General features: G+C 37.9%; 1 protein-coding gene across 1 annotated transcript in view; it reads right to left on the reverse strand.

Moving 5' to 3' along the window:
• Positions 1-22,731, reverse strand: part of LOC112982321 (phosphatidylcholine translocator ABCB4-like) — a 47,292-nt gene that overhangs the window by 1,704 nt on the left and 22,857 nt on the right. The window contains exons 15-27 of the mRNA XM_026098609.2: positions 20,820-20,981; positions 19,487-19,657; positions 18,425-18,571; positions 16,682-16,786; positions 15,036-15,113; positions 11,882-11,965; positions 10,823-11,026; positions 7,960-8,060; positions 6,877-7,017; positions 5,203-5,359; positions 3,859-4,056; positions 2,479-2,685; positions 767-913 (exon numbers count right to left, since the gene is read on the reverse strand). Coding sequence (XP_025954394.2) covers positions 767-913; positions 2,479-2,685; positions 3,859-4,056; positions 5,203-5,359; positions 6,877-7,017; positions 7,960-8,060; positions 10,823-11,026; positions 11,882-11,965; positions 15,036-15,113; positions 16,682-16,786; positions 18,425-18,571; positions 19,487-19,657; positions 20,820-20,981 — 1,902 coding nt within the window. The remainder of the gene's footprint in view (positions 1-766; positions 914-2,478; positions 2,686-3,858; positions 4,057-5,202; positions 5,360-6,876; positions 7,018-7,959; positions 8,061-10,822; positions 11,027-11,881; positions 11,966-15,035; positions 15,114-16,681; positions 16,787-18,424; positions 18,572-19,486; positions 19,658-20,819; positions 20,982-22,731) is intronic.

Below are 22,731 nucleotides of genomic sequence, written 5' to 3' on the forward strand. Positions count from 1 at the left end.
TGTCTTCTAGTTTCTGAGCACTGTGTGGTATGCTGTGCCACCCTCACACTTTTGATTTTTTTTTTTTTTAAGCTCTGAAGGTGGGAAATTCTTTAAAGTCACTTGAAGTTCTGGGATTTAAAGGCCCATAAGAAAGATGCCAAACTGCAGTAAAATTATACAGGAAGTTGGTAATACAGGATCTTTGGGAGGGGAGGTTGTTTTTTTAACAAAAAGCCTCTTGGTTGTAGGGTATATTTTTATGTAAGTACATGTCAAAACATTTTGTTCTGAATTGATAATTGATAATGTACATAACTCTTAGAAATGGTATGTTTCCCTACTTCTGTCCTGGCTTTCCCCTGCAACCTGCCTTTTATTGCAGTCCCATGCTTCTGTTGTCCCTTGTGCCATTGGTCTATTTGCAAAATGTAGATGACTATCTCACATACATCTAAAAGAGTGCAAGTCAAAATGTAGGACTGTCCAGGTGGGAACACTTTCCTGAACAGGCCCATGATTACTTGGAGTCTTGGAAGACTCCCACCACAGAGGCACCACCTCTGCATTGCTTCCTAAGGTGACTCCTACAGCTATCCAAAAACACCTCTGCTCTTGAATAAGGGACATTTGGGCTTGTTATGAAAATAAGGAATAAATACAAATATTTATTTTCATAAAAGTCCTATATTTCGAACTTTGGGTTTTAACATGTGGGTGAGTACATGAGCCACAGCATGACCAGCCAAATTGCAAATCCCAGTTGCCATTTGCAAGGCCAAGATACCTTTTCACTTTCTGTATCCAGTGCAGAAGTAGCTTCATCTAAGAGCAGAATTCGGGGCTGCCGTACAAGAGCTCGGGCAATGGCAATACGTTGCTTCTGACCACCAGAGAGCTGGGTTCCTTTGTCTCCCACACAGGTATTATATTTCTAAATACAGAAATTAAGTGTAAGTATAAACCTGGATTTGGACCTTATCATGTTGAGCATGACATTTTAGCTGCCTTTCCAACTGAGGGATGCTTCTGTGGCAGTGCCCATCTGAAGGCCTACCTAGGTACTGATGGTACACACAACTAAGGTACTTACATGTAGTATTTGAGCTGAGAATCAGAATTCTCACTGTATTTATTTGCAGAGCACACCCTGTGATGTTAAGAAAGAGCAGTGTCATTTGTTTTCAGGTGAGAGACTAAGGCACAAAGAAACCAGCTAGCAGGCCCAGGATGAGTTGGGAAGCCTGTGATGTCGCTGGGAATGAACCCACACAGCCTTGGCTTAGCATCTAACAGCCCAGGCAATGGCTTTTTCTTTTACCACCCCAGATCACTGTGAGGAGAAAACTCAGCCCAGTGAGAGACATTCTGAGTGATTTAAGATGAATTCTAAACCAGTCAAATGCAAAATTACATCTGCCTTGGATCACATTTTAAAGCTAACATGCAATGCTCTTGAGAAATTTGATGTTTCCTCCAGCTCTGCACTCCATGTTGCTTGTTACACTTCCTAATTACCTGCTACGTAACCAAATGTACCTCTCTCTCATCTAAGAGAGAAGTCTTTGCAGGTAAAAAAAATACCAGTCTCCTAGGCCTATGGGAATTTATTAAGTCTCAAAAATATTTCTCTTAGCTCACATTTTCCACCAGAAATGTCTGTTAGGTTCAGCCAGTGAATTCAAACAGCAGTTAGGAAAATCTTTTGCCTGCCTTCTCGGTTCAGTACCGTGAGCAGCTGCTTAACAGGAACATTACAGAGCAGATAACTTCTGTTTTTGTTTTTGTTTTTTTTTCCCCCCATCCTAATTATTCCCAATTGATGTACAAAGCATGAAACTGCTTTCCCTTCAAAGTACTATTTTACAGCAAAAAAAGACCCACTGTACTGGGGACTCCGCTCATCAGATCAGATGCTACAAGACGATAATGATGGGTATAATAGGGACAGTGAGAGAAGGAAGGGGTAATAAGATCATGCACTTCTGCCTGTTTCTGCAACCCAGCTCTGTGTGTAACATTATGCACCTGACTGATTAGAGTGCTGAATAAAGGAGAATGAGGAGACAGCTCCTCAGGCTGCCTTCACATTTTCCCCTTAACTGAAAGAAAGGACCTGTCTGCTTTTTGAGTACTTTCTGCATATTTGTTGCTTTTCCATGCAGCATATCGCTAATGACTTCTCTGAGTACCAGCTAGGTTATTTTTTTGCAGATACTGTCCCCATAAAGAAGAGGACCCTTCCCACTCTGACATGTGGAGCCATGGAAATGAATAAGTGCCCACAGTCCCTAGCACCTTCTAGTTTTCCACTTGCCCTGTGGTCTTCTAGGAAAAAGTAATTAAAAAAAAAAAAGAAATTTCAGTGGTTAATTCAATAATCAAGGAAAAAAATGAAACACTTTTACCACATATTCACTTAGAAAACCATGAATAGGCACTATGTGTGTGTGTGGGGGGGGGGTTAAAGTTGCAAGTTGGCAATGAGGGCCTAATTACCTTTGGTAGTGATTCAATGAAGGAATGAATATTGGCTTCTTTTGCTGCATTAACAATTTCCTCATGTGGCACCTCCCGGCTGTTATCGCCATATGCAATGTTTTCAGCAATAGAGCAGTCAAACAGGATTGGTTCTTGTGAGACGATACTGATCTGCGATCTCAGCCACTGGGTGTTTAGTGTCTTTGCATTTTGGCCATCCAGGAGCTAAAAAGTCAGAAATAACATATTTTAATCATAGTACTTTATAGTGGGATGACTTATAGAGGACATTTCATGCCCTGAGTCTGTTAGCTTATGCACTTAATGTGCAGCAATAGACTTGGAGAGATGGGGAGATGATGACTGTTAAAGCCCGCTTACATATGTGATTAACACAATGACATCAGAAGTCTGTATAAATGTTGAAAAACTCCAGATCTATGTAGCCACTGTATTGTACTACCACCCCCTTATTTATCACAGTAAATAAAATAGTTGGTACAGATTTACTTTCTCTGCCATCCTGCTATCTTTACCAGAGACATTTGGTACTATGCTGGTGACAAAAAGATCTATTTCAGAAAATGATTGATCTATACCATCTGGTGTTTCCAAAGTCACTTCCTTAATTTAGTAACTTCATCCCATCCCTGTTTTTGCTGATCCAGAAGTCAGATGTCCTTGCTTCTCAAATGCAGGTAATGGGGAACAGTAATGAGCAGTAATCCCTAACCCTATAACTGGACAACATCATTGTACACCAGGGAAAAAGAGTCCTGTACCACCACTCGTTCATGTAAAATGAGATACACATGTAAAATGCACCTTCTGTTATATCTCTGTTCCTTGAAAGTGGGGGTGACTTGAAAGTTTTAGACAGTAAGTTCTCATATTTAAAACAATAACTACATAGCATCTTCTCCCCAGAGCTACAATGAGCTTAAACTGCAAGCACTTCTCCCACTCCTTGGGATGTCTGGTGTAACTATCACCAACAGAGCTGTAAGTTTGAACACACCCTTCAAAACATCCAAATGTAGTATCCAGCAAGGATTTACTCCTATATAACTGTGACTCAGCAAAACCCCAGTGATACCAGTAGGATCTGGTCAATGTAGCAACTTCTGTCCATCAGTCTTGTCCCAGTAACTTAAAATGGCATGGGAAATTTGTAAATATTAATTTCCTTCTACTTTCACCGTGACTGCATAGGGAATATTGAAAATCCATGTGTTCCTACCCTTGATTTTCACAAATGTGAACAAAAAGCAAGTAGTTATATCAGCAAACATTTAATGAGATTACTTAGAAGAAAAACAGAAAATAAATTATATTAATAAAGTAGATTGCACATGTACCATGTACCTGGAAGGTGCACTTTTATGTGGAAAAACTTACCATTTCTCCGCTGAGTGGATCATAAAATCTCTCAAGCAGCTGAACAACAGTGCTCTTTCCACAGCCACTGCTACCAACAAGAGCCAGAGTTTGTCCTTTCTCTACTTCAACATTCAGACCTTGGAGCACTTTGACCTCAGGTCGGGTTGGGTAGTTAAATGCCACGTCTTTGAATGCAATGTTTCCACCAAATATTTTCTGATTGAAACGGTAGAGTTAGGTCAGTTTTTTTAGGATAATGTAACAGATCATAGAACAGCATAAAGAGCATTTGTAAAAGAGATCAGTGAGATTTTACAAAGGATCTGAATTGTTTTTTTTAAATTTCAGAAATTAATATGCAGTGAAAAGTTACTGTGAAAACTCAAATTCTACCCTGAATATTCTATTCCGCAAACGTATTTTAAATGGACTTCTATTCTGCAGACACAAATTCTGACGATTTTGTTTTACACAATCTGTTAAATAAGATTACATTTTCAAAAGTAAAAGTAGTTCTGGGTGGCTCACTGCTGTTTGCCTCATCAGGACCTGATTCTGATTCTTTACATGTTCGTTGCTGATTTCTTTCATTTTCATCCTTAAAGATACTGAAAATAATCTAACATTTTTGATCGCTGCACAAAAACAATCTGTCTACTTTGTGAGTTTTTCTGATTAATTTACTAGAAAATGGATATACGTAATATGGATATATGCCTACACAACAAGATATATACTTCAGATGAATGAGTATATATAAAACAAAAATATAAATACATGCAGATCAGCAGTCAACATAATATGTCAAATTTATGACACTCCATAAGACTTCATAGTTATTTTCCTTTACTATATACCTACAAACATATAATTTATATGTGATGTGATGGTTCTCTGGAACGAAGTTCTGTCCTCTTTGTTATATGAAAGGCCACGTGTACTGATATGTTTATATATATCGTTGGTTACTAAAGTACACGGCAATTTATTATTGACAATTTGTGAACAAGTTAACCCTCAAAAATTTCAGATTAAATATCAGAGGCCTAGTTATATGTTCAAGATCCATGCTCAGGTATCCTCATGCATGAAAGGACTACAAAACTGTCTCTGTTGCATTAATCCTATTTTTGCTGGCTCCTAAAGATGTTTCACCAAGAGGCAGGTGAGACCTAGGGGATGGCAGGAGGAGACACAAAGAAACACTTGACCCCAGTTTGGCTGGATGAGGCAGATGTGAATGGGCTCCCACAGTACTTGTTCCCAGCAGCTATGATGTCAGTGGGAGAAAAAAAAACAGAAACAGCCTTGAAATAAATTAGTAGAATATGCTGTGCTGTACATAACACAGTGCTTGCTTACAGGCTTCTCTCCTTCCTCGCTGTAACTATCTATGGAGGGTGTTCTTTCAAAGAGCACAAACAAGTGAGCAGCCGACATCCTGGCTTTGGCATAGTCTGGAGTGAACGAAGTGCTCTGTCCTAATGCCATTGCGCCAAACACAATAGCTGAAAAAACTCTGTAAAAAATAAAAAGGAGAAAAATAAATTGATGATAGAGCGCAGGCACGGACAGCTTTTTTAGGTAGAGCTGGGGCTTTGGATAAACAACTATTTGACGATTAAAGGCTGAGGTAAGATAAAAATTGTCTACCACAAAGCCTGTGACTTTTTTCCTTACTGAGTAAGAAAATCCAAAATTTGTTTGGGAAGGTGTGGGGGGGGGGGGGGAGGAACACTCTAAGCTTCCATTCCTTGCCCGCTTATCTAGGTTTACTGGAAAGGGATGTGCTGATTCCTATTTCTGTTCTTAATGCATGAGAAGTGGTGTCAGAGCACGGACAGCTTTTTTAGGTAGAGCTGGGGCTTTGGATAAACAACTATTTGACGATTAAAGGCTGAGGTAAGATAAAAATTGTCTACCACAAAGCCTGTGACTTTTTTCCTTACTGAGTAAGAAAATCCAAAATTTGTTTGGGAAGGTGTGGGGGGGGGGGGAGGAACACTCTAAGCTTCCATTCCTTGCCCGCTTATCTAGGTTTACTGGAAAGGGATGTGCTGATTCCTATTTCTGTTCTTAATGCATGAGAAGTGGTGTCAGAGCAATTAAATCCTTGAGTTCAGGAACAAAAGGCGAAGTGGGAGATGAGAAAGAGGGGTCAAAGGGAGCAGGCGTGAAGTCTGGGATGAGCCAAGGGCAGGAAGAGAAGAGAGAAAACACATGAGGAGGAGGGATTTACTTGAATGCATAGGGGAAGGGAAGCTAATGTGGAAATTCAAGAAGAGGCTGGTGTAATCAGGGTAAGAAGCAGCTTCAGCAGCATTTTTGCCACGCACAAATGGGGCAAGTACTGAAACCAAGCATGGGATGTGCATGGGAGACAAGATAACTATTGGCAAACATGGACAGGGATTTCAGTTGCACGGAGACAAGCAGAGGACTCAGTTAGATGCTAGAGATAGGGAGAGAAGAAAGAAAATGTTGAAAAGGTGCCAACTGAAGGGAACAATGGCAACAATTCACGTAACATGCAGAGACGTTTTTCCAGCTCTGTATGGGTATTTTCCAGATTGGGCGCTTACTGCAACTCTCTCCTGCTCTCCACCTCTCTCACCTCAGGGCTCGAAATTTCCTCACTTTAGTTTCACTCATTAATTGCTCCACTTACCCTTTGATCTTGTCCACCTACGCTCCCTACAGCTAAGCCATGTGATTCTGTTAAAGAAACTTTGTTGGCCATGAAAACAAGGAACGGCATTGCTTTGATGGTCTTCATTTTGCCTTCCTTCGTACCACAGGTACCATGATTAAAAATTGTATGTAATGTAGCTAAACAGTCAGTATCACTACGATCAGTTATTTTGGACTTGTAATAAGGTAAGGAAGGAGGGAGAATGAAAGGGTGAAGAATGGAAGAAAGTAGTAAAGTATTTAGTTACTTTTTCAGTTTTCTGCTCCATGATTCTGTGATACCACTGTCAAAATCAAGTGTATTCTCCCACATGGACAAAAAGAAACTAACAAAGAAGTACTTACAAAAGCACATCTTTAAACCGCATATGCCCATTCCTTACTAGGTAGGCACCAAACCGAAAACACCCAGCATAAGTAAAGTACATAATAGCTTGTGTAAAGGCAAAAGTAAATCCAAAGATATGTGCCTTCTTTACAGAATTTCTGTAACACAGAAAGAAATATGATCACAGTCTTACTGTACTTTCAGTTGCAGCAAACAAGAATATGAAGAATATCCTATAATTTTAAAGGAATTTACAGCTCCTCAGTATTTTAGAGTATTTTAGACGTTATCATTCTTGTATACTTTGTTTTCCTTTCTGTCTGCAAAAGCTGATGGGAAGATTGGGAAGCTGATGAAAAGAAGAAATTGCTCTAATCCTAAATTCATTAGGCGTGCTCAATTTATATTGACCTCATACATTCATTGAAATTATTTTAAAATTTATAATGTGGTCGCAAGTTCAAAGTTTCAAATAACTGACACACAGGGAAAATCATTAAGAACTTTAGAATATCCACAGAGCAGACATTACTACAACAGAACAAATCTTTGTTTGTTATTTTACATTGAGCTAAAGCAAGTCTGTAAAATCAGCCATGACATTCATGAGGTTTCACATCATCTGTAATACTGCTTTGATATAATAGCAGAGTGAACAAATACCGAAGTTGCTATGAAGGCCTACCCCTCTGGTGCCTTGCCTGGGAAAATTTCATTGATTTTAATACGAAGCTTAGGCAAAACATGTATGTAAAAACTGTCTTTTGGTTTGTTAAACAGTATATTCCCTTGAAAGGAAAAAAGGCTTACAATTATAGGAACTAATAAAGGTTTCCATGTCCAGAATTACAGCAGCTAATAAAAATTTCATCATGGAAGCACTGAAAGAAAAGTGTCATTTAATCAAAGAGCATTAGTTGCTGATTGTCTTTGCTTGAAGGGAAAGATAGTTTACACTTCTATGTTAAAGCTGAGTTCGGAATAGGAGATTTTGTGCTACATTGACAGAAGATAAATTGTCTTTCAGTCTGTTGGTGTAAATTTACATTCATTTTAAAAACAAAGATTTGAATAACTTTTTTTAAGGAGCATTTTATTACCTGTATGGTGCCTGCAAATTTTGTCCATACATAAATTCAAATTTTCTTTCTTGAGTCAAAGTAACAACAGTTCGAATATTTTCTATGGCTTCAGAAGCAATCTGTATCAAAGAGATTATGTTCATTAATAGAAAAGCAACATCTATGGAAACTTTTAAACACAACCTGGTAAACAGAGCTTAGAATAATTGCAATAGAAGTGATAGAATATGTCAACAATACTGCAAAAAGTGCAGTTGCAACATGTGTAGATATGCTGCTGTTAAATATAATCCCATTAGCATGTATTATAGCAGTAAAGTTGAGACAGCATATGTTTTAGCAAAGGCCAGTAATGGGAGTATATTTTCCAGGGGAATTGTACAACCTGTCATAAAGATTATGCCATCCAGCTTGCTTTGCTCCTGGCACCCAGTCAGGCTAAACTGAAAAGCCTGCATGATCTGCAAAGGTTTTTATGACTGCACTGTAAACATACGCCCATGTTTTCAAAAGCAACTCATGATTTTGAGCTTACCCTTAAAGACACTATCTTTCCCATGATGGATTCTCAGCATTTCCTGAAAATCAAGAGTCTTTCAAACTCCTAATGGAGAAAATAAAAACCACTGGCCACTCCTAAAAATGCAGAGAATAATTTTTCTGGCCCATATGGCAACTTGGCATTTAAGTCCTAATAATTCTGTAACTTGGAAAATCTTGTCCTTTTGCCAAAGCAGACAAAACAGTGGATGTAAGTTTTCCAAAATGATGCTAGACACGCAATCTTGATTGAAAACTAGTGGAAGCTCATGGCTTAATTCTCTTCGTGCTATTGAAATCCCATGGAGAGCCCAAATATTAAAGGGATTTACTCATAGTTAGTTAATATTGTCAGCAATTCTTCCAATAACAACAACTGATGTAGTCATGGCCAAGAATCTGGCAAATCAAAATTCAAAGTGTAGAGCCACTCTAGAAAGTGATTTTGTAAAGCATATTCATGGAGCACTATGTTTATTCTAGCTCAAAATTTAGTTCTGATGTACTTATTTCACCAAAAAAAAAGTATTTTATCCACTGTCTAGGAAGTCTTCTAGGACCTGGGACTCACGATCAGTTCTTCCTCAGGTATTGTCACCAATATATGATGTTTACACTATGGAATACCGTCACTTTTGTGGAAGCCCTCAATAGTACTTGTCCCACTGCATGTTGGGCTCCTTTTTGTACAAATGGAGCTGGTTCCATTATTTAAGTGTGTGAATAATTCTGCTGCTGATAAAGAAGGAATGAAATACAGTAACTATTAGCTATATTATGTCTGCATGACCTACCTATGAAGGTAGTTTGTTTCTATCTCTACTGTATGAAGGTGCCATTTCTTCATGGTAATTTGTGGCACAGGTTCAATTCAAATACATATTTATAACCCCCTGAAATAAAGATTCTTCTAAAAGAATCTTTTTTAATAATTCTTTTGATAATACTCAAGGTACAAAACAATTAACTTGCTGCTTTATTAGCTGTGCATAAAATCACATTGAGAACAAGAGACAAGTTAGGGAATAGGAATATATAGCTAATTAATTAATGGTTAATATAGGTGTCTACTTTTCACATCTATTTCCAGATCATACAATGATTATACTGAATACACATTCCAAAGGAGTGTTGTGAGACCTCGTTTCTTAAATTTAAACCCCATTGTAAGCCTTGGCTCAATGCTGTTGTAGAATTTGCTATAAATAAAAGATTAGTTAATTCCTCTGAATTCCCTTGACTATTTGCCACATTTTCACAAGGAAAAAATATTATCAGAGAATACTCATTTACATATGTCAAGGGACAATATTCTACAGCTGCCTTATGATTTGACCTTACAATGAAACATTGACATATAAATTTACACTGAAATGCATGGCAGGCAAAAACAAGAAGATTTTCTCTTTTTTTTATTTTAGTGTGAAAAAGGCTGGGAGGAAACACATGAATATATTTTCTAAAGCATGGGGAGATAGAAGTACCCCTGAGAAACTTTCCTAATAGAGACCATGGAAAGAGAGAAGCTGCAACTGAGATTTGCTGTGCCCGGACTCCTTAGATAAAAGCATCTTCTCTGCGTGACTGACCACTGCATAGAGGGAGAGAGGGAAAGGACAAGCAGATAACTTCATGCAGCTGCTGTGTTGATTGATGTGTGTCAAAGCAGAGTCCTCACAAAGTGCAGTCTGTCCTGAGACAGCAGGCCTTGAGAAGTGAAGAAATAGTCATCCTCAAAGCTATGAAATGAAGTAACACCCTCTCTCTTTGCCCCCACACTCACAGTTTCCTTTGAAGCAGACTCCCAGACTCTTGCTTCACTTCCCACCAGAGAGGAAGGAATGAATGAAAATAAGCACAAGGGATTGCAGCTATACTGCACAGCCAGCTATCCTGTCACTGCGGTATTTCCAGGCATCCTTGTTACTGACAATTTATATACTGAGTCTGCAGACAAGTGGAAGATGAGAGAACGAGGCGATACGTGACAGGTAGAAGAGAGGGGACTCTTGAAAGGAAACAAGCCCAGACAGAAATGAAGGAAAGCATAAAAGGCAAAGGGCTGGGAAAGGATAGGGAACACAAAAACAGGCTTGGGACGGGCATGAGGCACCCATGCCTTTTAAGATGCTTAGTATACTCCGGATGCTAGAGCACAAATTAGTAATACATGCTTTCAATTTTTCAGCTTCATATATAATATATCACCATTTGATCAGAACAATACAAACATGCAGAGTTTGACTTCTTTTAGAATATATTCTTGAGCCATTGCCAACATCCCTATTAAGCTGTACTACATAGCAAGAAATAAAAATAGATAAAATGTTACTGAACCCACCTTTCCAGCAATTTCCAGTTCCATCTTATCTTTTTTTGCATGTCCAGCAAGCATCTTCATTTGAATCATTCCAGTTACAGCAATAATTGGCCCAATGGCTAAAAGCAGAAGAGCCAGCTGCCAGCCGTAGACCAAAGACAAAACGATTCCAGTCCCAAGATTAGCTACATTTTGGGCAATTAATGCCAGTCTGGAACCTGTAGCCTGGAAAAAAAAGGAACCATTGTAAATGCTAAATTTTATGTAGAGTGATAACATGAAAACTAGACAGAAATTATTTGCCACCTAGACAATTAGAATATGTTCCCCAGAGGACATATAAAAATGCTTAATTTAGTATAAATATTCTGCAGAATTGAAAGCTTTATTCTGTCTTTCAAAAAACTGTTCTACTGTACAGATCATTCCCTCAAATCTTCTGTATCTGCCGCCCTCTGTTTCCGTCTGTTCACTCAGACATATAATACTTGTTCCCAGGTTTTGCTTAAAAAACTATGGGATTTTAGAAATTTTATTTTTATACTTAGAACTATGTCTTCAAACGTGCCAGATCTCTTGAAATACAAAATTGCCTAACTTGGAGTCTGAGATGACCATTTTTTCTCTCTGACCACTTTAACATTTAGCACTTGAGCAGACTCAGTGATGCAATGAGAGTAATCCTCATTTTGAGGCATATGCTTAATATTTACTTGAGCTGGAACATTTAGCATAGAAACACAATACTATCTAGCTGTCTAAGCAGGCTGGATAAATAACTTTAAATAGACAGGCTCCTTGGATGACTCATTTATACTAGTGCAGTACTGAACACTAGTAAGCTTGCATAAACTGAAAGTTCTACTACAGCATTATACTGTAAATATATATATATGCATATGTCTTATCTACCACTATCGTACTAAACTTTTCTGTGGTACCAAACACACCCAGTACTTTTTAATACATAACAACAGCTTCCAGAGGACAGTGTGTGCAGGGTTTCTTCCTATCAAATCCAGTCTGTAACTTCACCCTGTACTAAACCGTATATGAAAAATGGCAGTGCATGTTACTTACTCCTTTCACTTGTGAGGCATCATTAGCAAGTCTTGTAATTAGTGCTCCAGGGCTATTTTTAGGATTATCAAACCAGCTGATCTCCTACAACATGTGATATAGTTGTTATGATGATCTTAAAAACTGTAGTTTGCATATCACCTAATCAGGCTACATAAGAGAACTTAATCACTTTGGATTGCAAGTAAACAACACATATGATACAGTGTTTTACTTCTTAAGATGTAACCATAAATCCAACAGACCTATAGATGCAATAAGGATACGGGGACACAAAATTCAAAGTTGTGTTGACCATCTGTACATCCTTTTTTGCATTAACACAAACACCATCACATTATCACATATTAAATGTAGTTTTAGAAGATATCTTTGCTTATGAACTTAACATAGTTTATTTTTTATGATGAAGTTCTCACCAAAGAGCAATATCAAGGAATCTGCCACTTTGAGGACAATTCCTTGAAAGTATAACATGCATCTGCAAAGACTACTAACTAAACAATACAATTTCTTCTGTTATACAGCTAAATAGCACATCTATGTTCTCTATCAATTGTAAGGACTGTGAATTCTGTAAGTCTACTATGAAAACTTACATGTTTTGAATGTTTGAGTGTTGCTGTAAAATCTCTGTGGTAGCTGAGATGCCATATATAAAATGATTATGCAGTGTTGGGAGATTACTCAAGACTACCTCTTCCTAATCTGGAGGACACTATTTTTAAGGTAAAAAAATCCTGTCAATCACATACTTTTGTATCTCATTAACAGTTTAGATTAATTGGTCAAAGGGATCAAGGACTCTAAAGCACTTTGAAAAGTAAAATGCCTGAATTAATTGCAAAGCGATACTGTGTCATCTTTAAAACAAGAATGTAAAAATAAAACATTCACTCTAACTTTCTTCCAGAATGGCCAAATATCAAAACCAAAAGGTCTCTTCATGAAACAACCTAATTACTTGTATTGCTTTATACATGCATAACCCTTAGCAACAGCATGGTATTTTTGTGTAATAATGTTTTTCAAAGTTACTGTAAGAGCTTTTATATTTCTTGACTATTAGTGTTTAAAAGAGTAACCCTTAGATATTAACAAACATGCTGCATTTTAATTGCTTGGGTTTTGGGGGCAGGGTTATTTATGTAATATGGTAAGAAAAAAGATGAGAAAAAATAAACAGTTCTGATCTGGAGGTACGCTCCATATAGCCAGATGGCTGCTTTGGCATTTCACAATACGGAGCATACACCACCTGCATTGGTGCTAATATGCAAAACCTTCCCACTCCCCACTAATCTAGTGTCTGGTACTTGAACGTGACGCAAGTAGACAATATTTTCACATCAGAGTATAGACAGTGAATATAATGAAATTACTTGACTCCTCAGACCACAAAAACCTCTCTGTTACATGTAGAGTCTTTCAGGCCCTTCCTCCAGGGATCTGTTCAAGTTCAGCAGGGGCTTTAGAAACCCCACTTTTCTCCCAGGCTACCACAAAAATCTCGTGGAACTCAGCTTCCCAAGGAGGACTCCCACTCTTTGGGGGTGACCTATAATCCCTTCCCATATAAACCTGAAAGTAGGTTCATCTCGGCCCCTGGTGAAGCGGTTAGATGGATGGGAAGCTGATCTTTCACAAAGTGGCCTAGATTCTGAGAACTTCTCACGGAGGAAATGACCCTGTGCAGAGACCAGGAAAGAGCTCACTCAGCTGAATGGGATAAAGAAGCAGAGGAATTTTGCCTGTTTAGAAGGATCCTTTTTGATCCCAGACTTGCTGATGTATCAGACTAGCATGGTCAGAATATGCCACTTACTGTAGCTAGTGAAATACAAGGAAGGTATGTGTTTTGGCTCACATTGTTGTTTTGATTTCTGCTGTGTCAAGGATCATGCGCCCATTTACAGCCAGGTTAGCTGGGAGCAAAATTTTATATAAATCCAGGGAAGGCTTTTTTTATGCTGTGGATTAATAATGTGATACTGAATACCAACATTTCCTTAAAATACTTGGTGAGTTAAAAAAAAAAATTACTCAGTAGGAAAAGCAACTGGTAAGGGTGCTAGCAGCAGCAAAAGAGGGGCAAAAATACCTTAGTTCTAGAAGTGACGACCTAAGAAGTGCAAGTGCTGGCGAGGCTGCAGTGCAGATACCAATGCAGGCTTTGTCTTACAGGTAAGAGCTTACCAGTTTGCGCTGTTACATTGCACAGCACTGCAACGAACCACATACTCTGACCAGCTCACCACTAGCTCTGGGAAGCAGCTACTGCAGAACGCGCTACTGTGTGGTGCACACATGCATTACAAGGCAAGGTTTTGGGTGCTCTTAGAAGGTGCATCTCACTGGGGGGAGAGCCATGTAAATCCTTTACTCTTGACGTATCTTTACAGGAAGCAGCCATAATACTACAGGTGGTGTCATCCAGGCTTTTGAGTTACTCCAGCCTCACAATCAAAAGATGGTGATAAGGCTGGTTATGCAGACAGCTAGGATCCTTGTCATCTGCCTCAGTGCTTAGCAACTAGACACTGTTGCCCTTGGATTTCAGGCCGCTTACTTTAAAGAGTTCATTCTGTTGCTGAAAGTACCTCTACGGACAGCACAGAGTCCTGTTTCTGCCCCCAGCCACTACCATGGCTTTCTTTGGCACTGCGACTGCCGCATAGGATAAGGCACCAGTTCAGTGAATGCAGCTAGTGAGATATCCAGGTCTTACAAGTGTCACTAGCAATTATTTGTGGACCCTAGCCTGTACATGGAGTTAGCTGACTGCAAAGGCACATCTGAACTTCAGATTCGGTCTCTTGGAGTACAGCTTGCTTTCTCTGGTCCCCAGTCCAAAGCTGCTCTGATTTAACTAAATAAACACATCCCTCACCTTTGAGCTTTCTTATGCTGTTTTTAAGATGGCCCTTAGTAGTAAAATCAACAAAAGTCTGAAACCCATTTAAAATATCTGCTTATATCTGTTGTGATGATTTAGTCCAGTCAGTTTCTAGACTGAGCTGAAGAAATCGGTGTGATATCTTTAGAGATATGATCATAGCATGACTAGTTAACTAAACATAAAGATAATTTATGGTATCTATACAAACTAGCGTTTTTAAAGCTCTAGAAAGCTAAATATATGTAACACTTTTACCTGTCTAAGAATTGCTCTAAATGCCATGGAGCGAAGCCTCATTGTCAGGATTTCTCCAGCTTTACCAAATGTGAAACCCTGTTTGAGGGAAAAAAACCAACCTTAATTACTTAATTACAGGTTTTGTTTTTATCAGATAAACAGTTATGTCACTATCTGCATATAATATTAAAAAGCACATTCTTAAGTAAAAAATATTTTAGGTGTAACTGAGGCATTGATTTTTAAGAAACAAGTGTACATAACGTTTCACTAACAGACCTTAAGCCCCACCAAATACTCATTTAATTGGAGGATTTTTTTTATCATACCTGATCTCAAAGCAGTCGCTTCACAGTTCACAAGTAAGGCCCTACATTTGTTTTAGGCACTTCACAACTACCAGAGATTTCCCTCTCTTTAAAAGCTTGCAGTCAAAACAGTATACTACTACTAGTTACGCTCTAGTGGAAGCCTCTGAACCTACACAAAGCCTCACTGACTACAACACAGCTTTACGTGTGCAGAGAGATTTACTGGTGTCTCTCCACTGCTGGGCCAGGGCCACGTCCATACAGAATCAGACTATACAGGAATGAGACAGGGAAGAAATATGTACGGAATTATTTCAGGCAGACACATTTTAATGGAGAAATAGCCATAACAGCTATACTATCAAAATGTTTCTTTTCCAAGGGCATCACAGGAATTTTGAAGCTGGTTCTGCCTAAAGAGAGGGCGGGGACTGCAGATCACTTCAGAAAAGGCACTGCATCGTGTTAATGGCATCAGGACAGAAGGTAGAAAGGGTGGTGGGCAAGGGTGGGCAAGGCTGGTACAAGTAGCTGAGCAATGGCTAAACGGATTTGTGCATGTTAATGAGAAATGAGACCTCAATTCACATAACAAATGAAGCGATTTATGTATGAATGTGGCAGTTTTCCCACATTATATGTAATTCCATGCATTGGCAAACATGCCTGCTTGTGTGAACACTTGCATGTAACTGTGAATTTACTATCTGTTTTAGATAATGTGGTCAAAAGTATCTGAGGTAGTACAAACTGAAGGATGAATACCATAGAGAAAAGAGGTCATTTGAAATATTACTTAACCTTCATGGTATGGAACTGTGACTAATTTTAAATTAAGCATATGATGTGGTCTTTCCCAGTTATTTTTGATATGTTTTGTTAGAAATTCAAGAGAATGAGTGCAGTTCATGTAGATGCATGTGGGGTAGTTTCAGTGTAACCAGGTCAGATGCTTGACAGCACTATTGCATGGAGCTCAGAGTAGGTGGTGAAGCAACCATTTACTCAAGACAGAAGTGCCATTAAAACCTGAGCTGATCCTGTGCTATCAAGATTATTATAGCATTATCATTATTGTTATTACATTATTACTGAGCCTAGAATTTTCTTGGCTTTTCTTCCATAGCCTGTGATCTAAGGTAGGCTTTACAGCCAAACTTTCCTTTGCTGGGGGGCTGGGACCATAGAGCACACTTGAAACCCCTTACTACACTTCGAACCCAACTGGTAGTGAAAATTCATCAACGATCCTTTTTCCCTTCTGTATTGCTTGACGCTAAGGCACTGAGAACTTAACGCTGTTGAGATATAGTGTCTCAAAGACCACGAACAATTACAGTAACAAAAACTTACCTGAAGAAAAAAAGTGAAAAAAGAAATTATTCCAAAACCTAAAAACAGCAGTGAATACATGTTATTTGTCCTCCTGATAGCAATTTCTCCTTTTTCTCCAAACATCTATAAGAGAAAATTCTGAAAGTTAATTTTATTAAATTATAATGCAATAATTTCTCCTATTATCTTTCATAGGCATGCTCTGTGCATTACATATACTTAAAGTGATAACAAGTGTATTTCTTGCTGGGCCAAGACTTTTTTTCTTTGAAGTTTACAGTTCTGAGGTGATTTTACATGTTCTTATGAATGAAGGTTTCATTTGTATTTTGGGAAGATAAAATCAGTAACAAAGGTCAGTGAACAAACCTACATCAGTAAATTATTATTGGAATTTACACCTGCACAAGGCTGAGGCACCTCTTAAGTCTTTACAATTCTTTTTTCAATATATATCTTGTGCCCTTTGAGAGATTATTTTCCATGTTGGACCAGCTTGGGGACAGCCATCGAAAGACTGCAACTGCATAGTGTATTCCCTGCCCCTCTGGGATGTTTCCTGTTACTGTTTGCATTAAAAGCTGAAGTATAACACCACCATAATACTCTTCTCCCAAGCAGTTTCTTAGTAGGCAACACCTCACATACATACAAGTAAAAAATAATTTAAGATAAGTCATTTCAGTATCTTTTATTTTATAGGCTATAGCTAGACTGGCTGTGAAAAATCCTCCAGTAAGTGCAGCCTTTGCAATATTTTCATTTTTTCCTTTTTCTTGCTGTGCAGCGAAAGTGAGAAAAACATGAGAAAACAAGACAGAGCACCTCATTCCAGAACAGTCAAAACATGTTCAGCTTCCAGAATTGTATCTGTTCCTAAACTGAGTGAGGTTCCTGCAGCAGACAGATAAAATAATCTTTGTCTTCTACATCTCATCCGAGTAACGTGACCAAATAACCTTTCTTGGTATGGCAGGTGAGTATCATATGGTATATGTCTGCATAGGCACACACAAATACATACCTGTACTCTTACACTCACTTTCTCTCTCTCCTGCAATGTCAAATTTTGTATCAGTATTAATACTTTTACAATAAAAGTGTGCATTCCAACAAAACTGTTTAATTTGAAAATTCCCAACAGTGCCTGGTGGTAAAAAATGTGACTTCATTTTGTAACAGCATAAATTCAGTTTTACAAAAATGCTCTCTATACTGAAAAGCTTACTCAGAAGTGTTGTCTTAACATCCATTTCATCTAGTGGCTTTTGCTCTGCTTTGATTCACATCATTCTTTCTCAGAAAGGTTATTGTGGAGCACAGGTGGGGAAGACATCACAAGGATCATCATCTATGCCTGTGCTGCTCATGCTAATGGCACCAGTTATACTGTCTTCCGTAAAGAGGATGAAGGTGACCTGGATTAGGAGAGGTCACAGCAGAACCTCTCCTCACTTCTGTGTCAGTCAGCTGATGTACTCAAAAACAGAGATGTGCATTTTGTATCCCTCCTCTGTGAGTCTTCAAGCAGAAACTCTGTGTTCTTCATTGCAAAGATCTCACCATTTCTCCATTCGCCATTCCTCACCTTCGCAATGCAGGACACTGCTTAGCATACAGTGTTGTCTTTGGTGCGTAGTTAAAAGCAAATATTGAAAAAGAATATACCAGTTTATCATAAACCAGTTCAAGGTAATGGGGAAACAATGACAAAAGGTAAAGCATACAATGAAGGTTTTTACTTCTCTGTTTTATACTTACCCCTATAACATCTGAAATTATGACTGAAAATATGGGTTGTAAGGCCCCATTGATAATTGCACATAAAGTTCCAAGAACAAAGTAAGGCCATTCAGTTTTATTCAACTCCATAATTTTAAAAAATGAAACTGGAGGCACATCATTATCCTAGAATAAAAGGATTCCATCATGATAAATATGACTATATTTGTGCATTGAAAGATGCGGAGGACATGTATAATCTGTATAGTCTGCTCCCTGCTCCCATATGCCATGTTGGGGAGTCCCACACTACCAGATATTTAAAAACCCTATGAATTAACTTCAGAAATACTGACTATTACTCAGTACCCAATATTAATACCATAAAAAAGAGAAAGAAAAGAATCAATGAATGTTACAGAAGCTCTAATTTCTTCCAACAATAACATTTTGAGCCTTTCTCAGGAAGGATAATTGGGATACAAATCCTGTTTATCGTCTCTGGGGCTTGTGGAGGAAGTTGGAAATTTAAACCACTTTATTAGTCTTTAACAGTGAGTTTGGTGGTGTGAAATGCTGAATGAATTGCTCTTCACTCATTGCTGAATAAACACCTCTAGTGTGTTTAGTCCATCAGCCATATCGATAATTACATCATAATTTTCAGTGATTTATTTGCCAATACAAACACATTTTAGACAATAGATAGCAAAAAGTTTCTAGAAAAATAGTAATTATTCTCTATTCAGAGTGTGTTATTTGAGCTATACGACTGATTACCTGGTCTGGTTTTGTTCTATAATTAAATGAATTATTTTGCCTGCTTAGGCTATTTCCATACTCAAGTAATTTTGTTTCACGATATTACACCATTAAACTATTTCAAATATCACAACAAAATTCATTTTAGCTTCAGGAGAAAAAGCTGTTTCCAAAGAACTCTTTTTGTGTAATCTTGTCATTTTATGACATTTAACCAGACTTGTAGGCTATCTTTGTGCATTTTATTATAAAGTTACTCTTCCTTGAGGAGGATCATCTTTCATTTTTATCCTATTAGTTATGGAAAACACATGCAGATAAGAATATAGAGACACTCACAAGCTGAACAGTTTCTACATTAATTTCATCATTCTGTATTCTGAACCTCTTTATGCTTTTCTGAGTTGACTGTCTTTTCTGTCCAACCAGTACTGATCCTTTCAGTGCCACTTCTGAGATACTTAGTGCATTATCTTCTTCTTCCTGTAACTGATCAGCAGTTCCTGATGTCTGAAATGAAACACGATATGATGCTAAAAATCATTTATGGCCATATTATCCTGTTCTTTAAAATGATCATAAATTCTAAATAAAAAAAAACCTCTTAAGTAAATGGAAGATGGATAAGAACTGAACAATTTTACAAAGCCATAAACAAGCACTGAAGTTTCCTGTAGTCCTCTCTATACTCAGTGCCAAATTTGCCAATATATACTTGCACTTTAAAGAGAAAAAAAGTTTTAGTTATAAAGATTTTTTCTCATTTTTTGTTGTGTTAAAGTGTTCTGACTACATACAGGAGAAGTGAATTGGGTATAAACTAAAGAAACCCAGGGGAAATCTCCCTTAAAATGCAAAAATGGTATGGAAGGGCCTTAATGTAAAAGAGAATCAGGAAGTCAACATGAGGAACTTTCAACATGACAAGGGAGCCATGAAGAATAGAAGCAAGACTTCCACCTGCCTCAAAGATAAGGCCTGAGAGACACTGTCTGAGAGGTTCAGGAGATAGCTTGAGAGATAATGAAAATACTCAAGATAGGCCATATCTAAATGACAAAGCTTCAGGAGCCTGAATCACTGAGATGTTGGTGAGTTAAAAAAAGTACTTGCATTAAAGAGTTTGCATTTTCACAATGAGGGTGGTGAGGCACTGGAGGAGGTTGCTCAGAGAGGGTGTGGAGTCCATCCATGGAGATATTGCTAACCTGATGGGACACGGTCCTGAGCAACATGCCCTGACCTCAGAGTCAGCCCTGCACTGAGCGGGATGTTGCACCAGATGAACTCCATAAGTCTCTTCCAACCTGAGTTATTTTATGATTCTGTGATTTGAAAAGGAGTCTGAGAATTAATCAGCTCCAGAACTTGATTTTTATCACAATCTTCATTTTTTTCTTCTTCTGTACTTTGGCTTTAATTTCTTATTTTTCTTTAACTTTTTTTCCTCAGAATTCTCTCTTTTCCACATCTTTGAATTAAACTTGTACATTTTGCTTTTGCTTCTTTTTCCTGTTATGAAGATTAGTATTCTTCAGGGAAACTTTTTTCCCTAGAGTCTCTCTACTGAGAAAACACCGTGAAGCTAGAGACACCTTTGAAAGTAAGTCGATCTAGTTAAGCCCATAACGCACAATATGAAGGAAGTTATGAAAAGTTTTTCATTAGCTACCTGCATATTAACAAGTTTGTAATAAACTCCTTTCTGTTCTATTAATTCATTATGAGTTCCTTGTTCTGTGATGACGCCATTTTCAAATGCAGCTATGAGATCCACGTTTCGAACTGTTGACAAACGATGAGCAATAACAAGTGTAGTGCGTCCTTTCCTGACCTGGAAATAGCACAAAAATGGCTCCACATTAGCATCTTCAGGTACATATAATATTTTCCCTCTGCATATTACAGCTAAACAAAATATTTTAATTGAAATTTTTTCTTGGAAATGGTGTTCCAGTAAAGATCAAAATGGTCAGCAGAGAAATTAATTACACAGTATTTTTCATTCTCTCTGAGGCACACTAAAGCAAAAACATAACTTAAATCAAATACTGCAAAACATTTTTGATTTAAAAATATAAATTAAGGTACTCTGCTTTGCATGTCAAACTATTACTTTCTTAATATAAGTATCTAAAGTTTCTTTTTCAAAACTGCCTGTTCAATTTTTATTGAAAAAAGAATATCCACCATTAAGTCTGTCAGTGACAGTTCTATTTAAGAGCATTTCACAAATAATAAAAATTAATCAGTTACACTTACTTTAAATAACTCAGTTGACTTAGCTGAAGATAAATGTATCTAAAATTGTACTTAAAATCATACTTCAGTTACTCGTTGGCTTCATCTTGCTTAACATCAGCAATTCCAGAGCTAGTCTAGTCTGAGCAAGTCTTTCTGGCATGCTCTGTCAGACATGCTCACAGGGAGATCATCTCACCATACAACATATTTTAAAGATAGGTGGGAGAGGTGAGACACTAAGTAACTTGTTTAAACTAGCTGTGTACATTTCATATTGCAGCAGTTAGTTGGGATCCCATTAAATGTCTTGATCAACAGTTCTCTGCCCTCCTGTGCCCTGGCATTCACTTTATAGGGCAAGGATTAGAAGAGAGATGTCTGAACATGCAAACTCAGCTAGTTTCACAGAGTAGTGTGAATTCTCAGGAATTAGGACTAGTTCACAGAGAGTCTAACTATCACTGAAATTAGTGAGAGTTACGTGTCCAAGAAAGAATTAGGGATTAAACTATCTTTGAAGCTGAGAATGTGGCTTCTGTGGTCTGACTCCCTCAGACATAGCTCTGCCCAGTGGTTAGAGTAAGGTGTTTCTCCTGAGGCAGAAAAGGCAAACTGTTTATAAAGATATTGTCCATAGATAAACTCTGTCATCACTGCTAAAAACATTTATGCAATGCTGGTAATTTATATTCACCCAGAGGATGATATAAATACATAATGACAGAGAGAAATAGAGGGAGGAAAAAAAAACAAAGAATGTGATTGATTCACCCTGAGGAACAGGTGGAACTATTGTATAAACACTTCACACACTTAGCACAGACAACAAGAAATACAGGATTACAAATTTTTTCAGTAGTCTAGGTGTCTAGCTATGTCTAGACTGCTGCCAAAATGTAGCAGCTGCTTGCAGACACAACCAAGTTGATTTTGAATTACTTTGTCAGGTACTAAAAAGAACACAGCCCATAATGAGCTCCAAGGCTGCTTGGGAATACTCAGGTCGTAGCCAGTGTTGTGCTCTCCACTGCTGCAAAGGCTAAAGCTTGTTCAGGAAAGTCTGCTGCAACTTCTTACCCATTTTATCATTAACTGAATTCCACAAGCACTTACCTTTACCACGGGGCAGTCTGCCTAACCTGATATAGAGATGGTGAATTTCAATACAGCTTTTTTATGTTTATTTTTAAGCATTTTGCTATTCATACCCATTTAGAGTTCCCTGTCTTTGTATTAACAGAGAACATTTGCCAAATACAGACTTACCTTACACCTTTTAGTGGTCTCTATTTCTTGTAGCTCTTTAAACAAGTGTCTGAAAAAAGGAAACAACAGGCTCC

The sequence above is a fragment of the Dromaius novaehollandiae genome, chromosome 2 (genome assembly GCF_036370855.1).
Source record: "Dromaius novaehollandiae isolate bDroNov1 chromosome 2, bDroNov1.hap1, whole genome shotgun sequence".
Lineage (NCBI taxonomy): Eukaryota > Metazoa > Chordata > Aves > Casuariiformes > Dromaiidae > Dromaius > Dromaius novaehollandiae.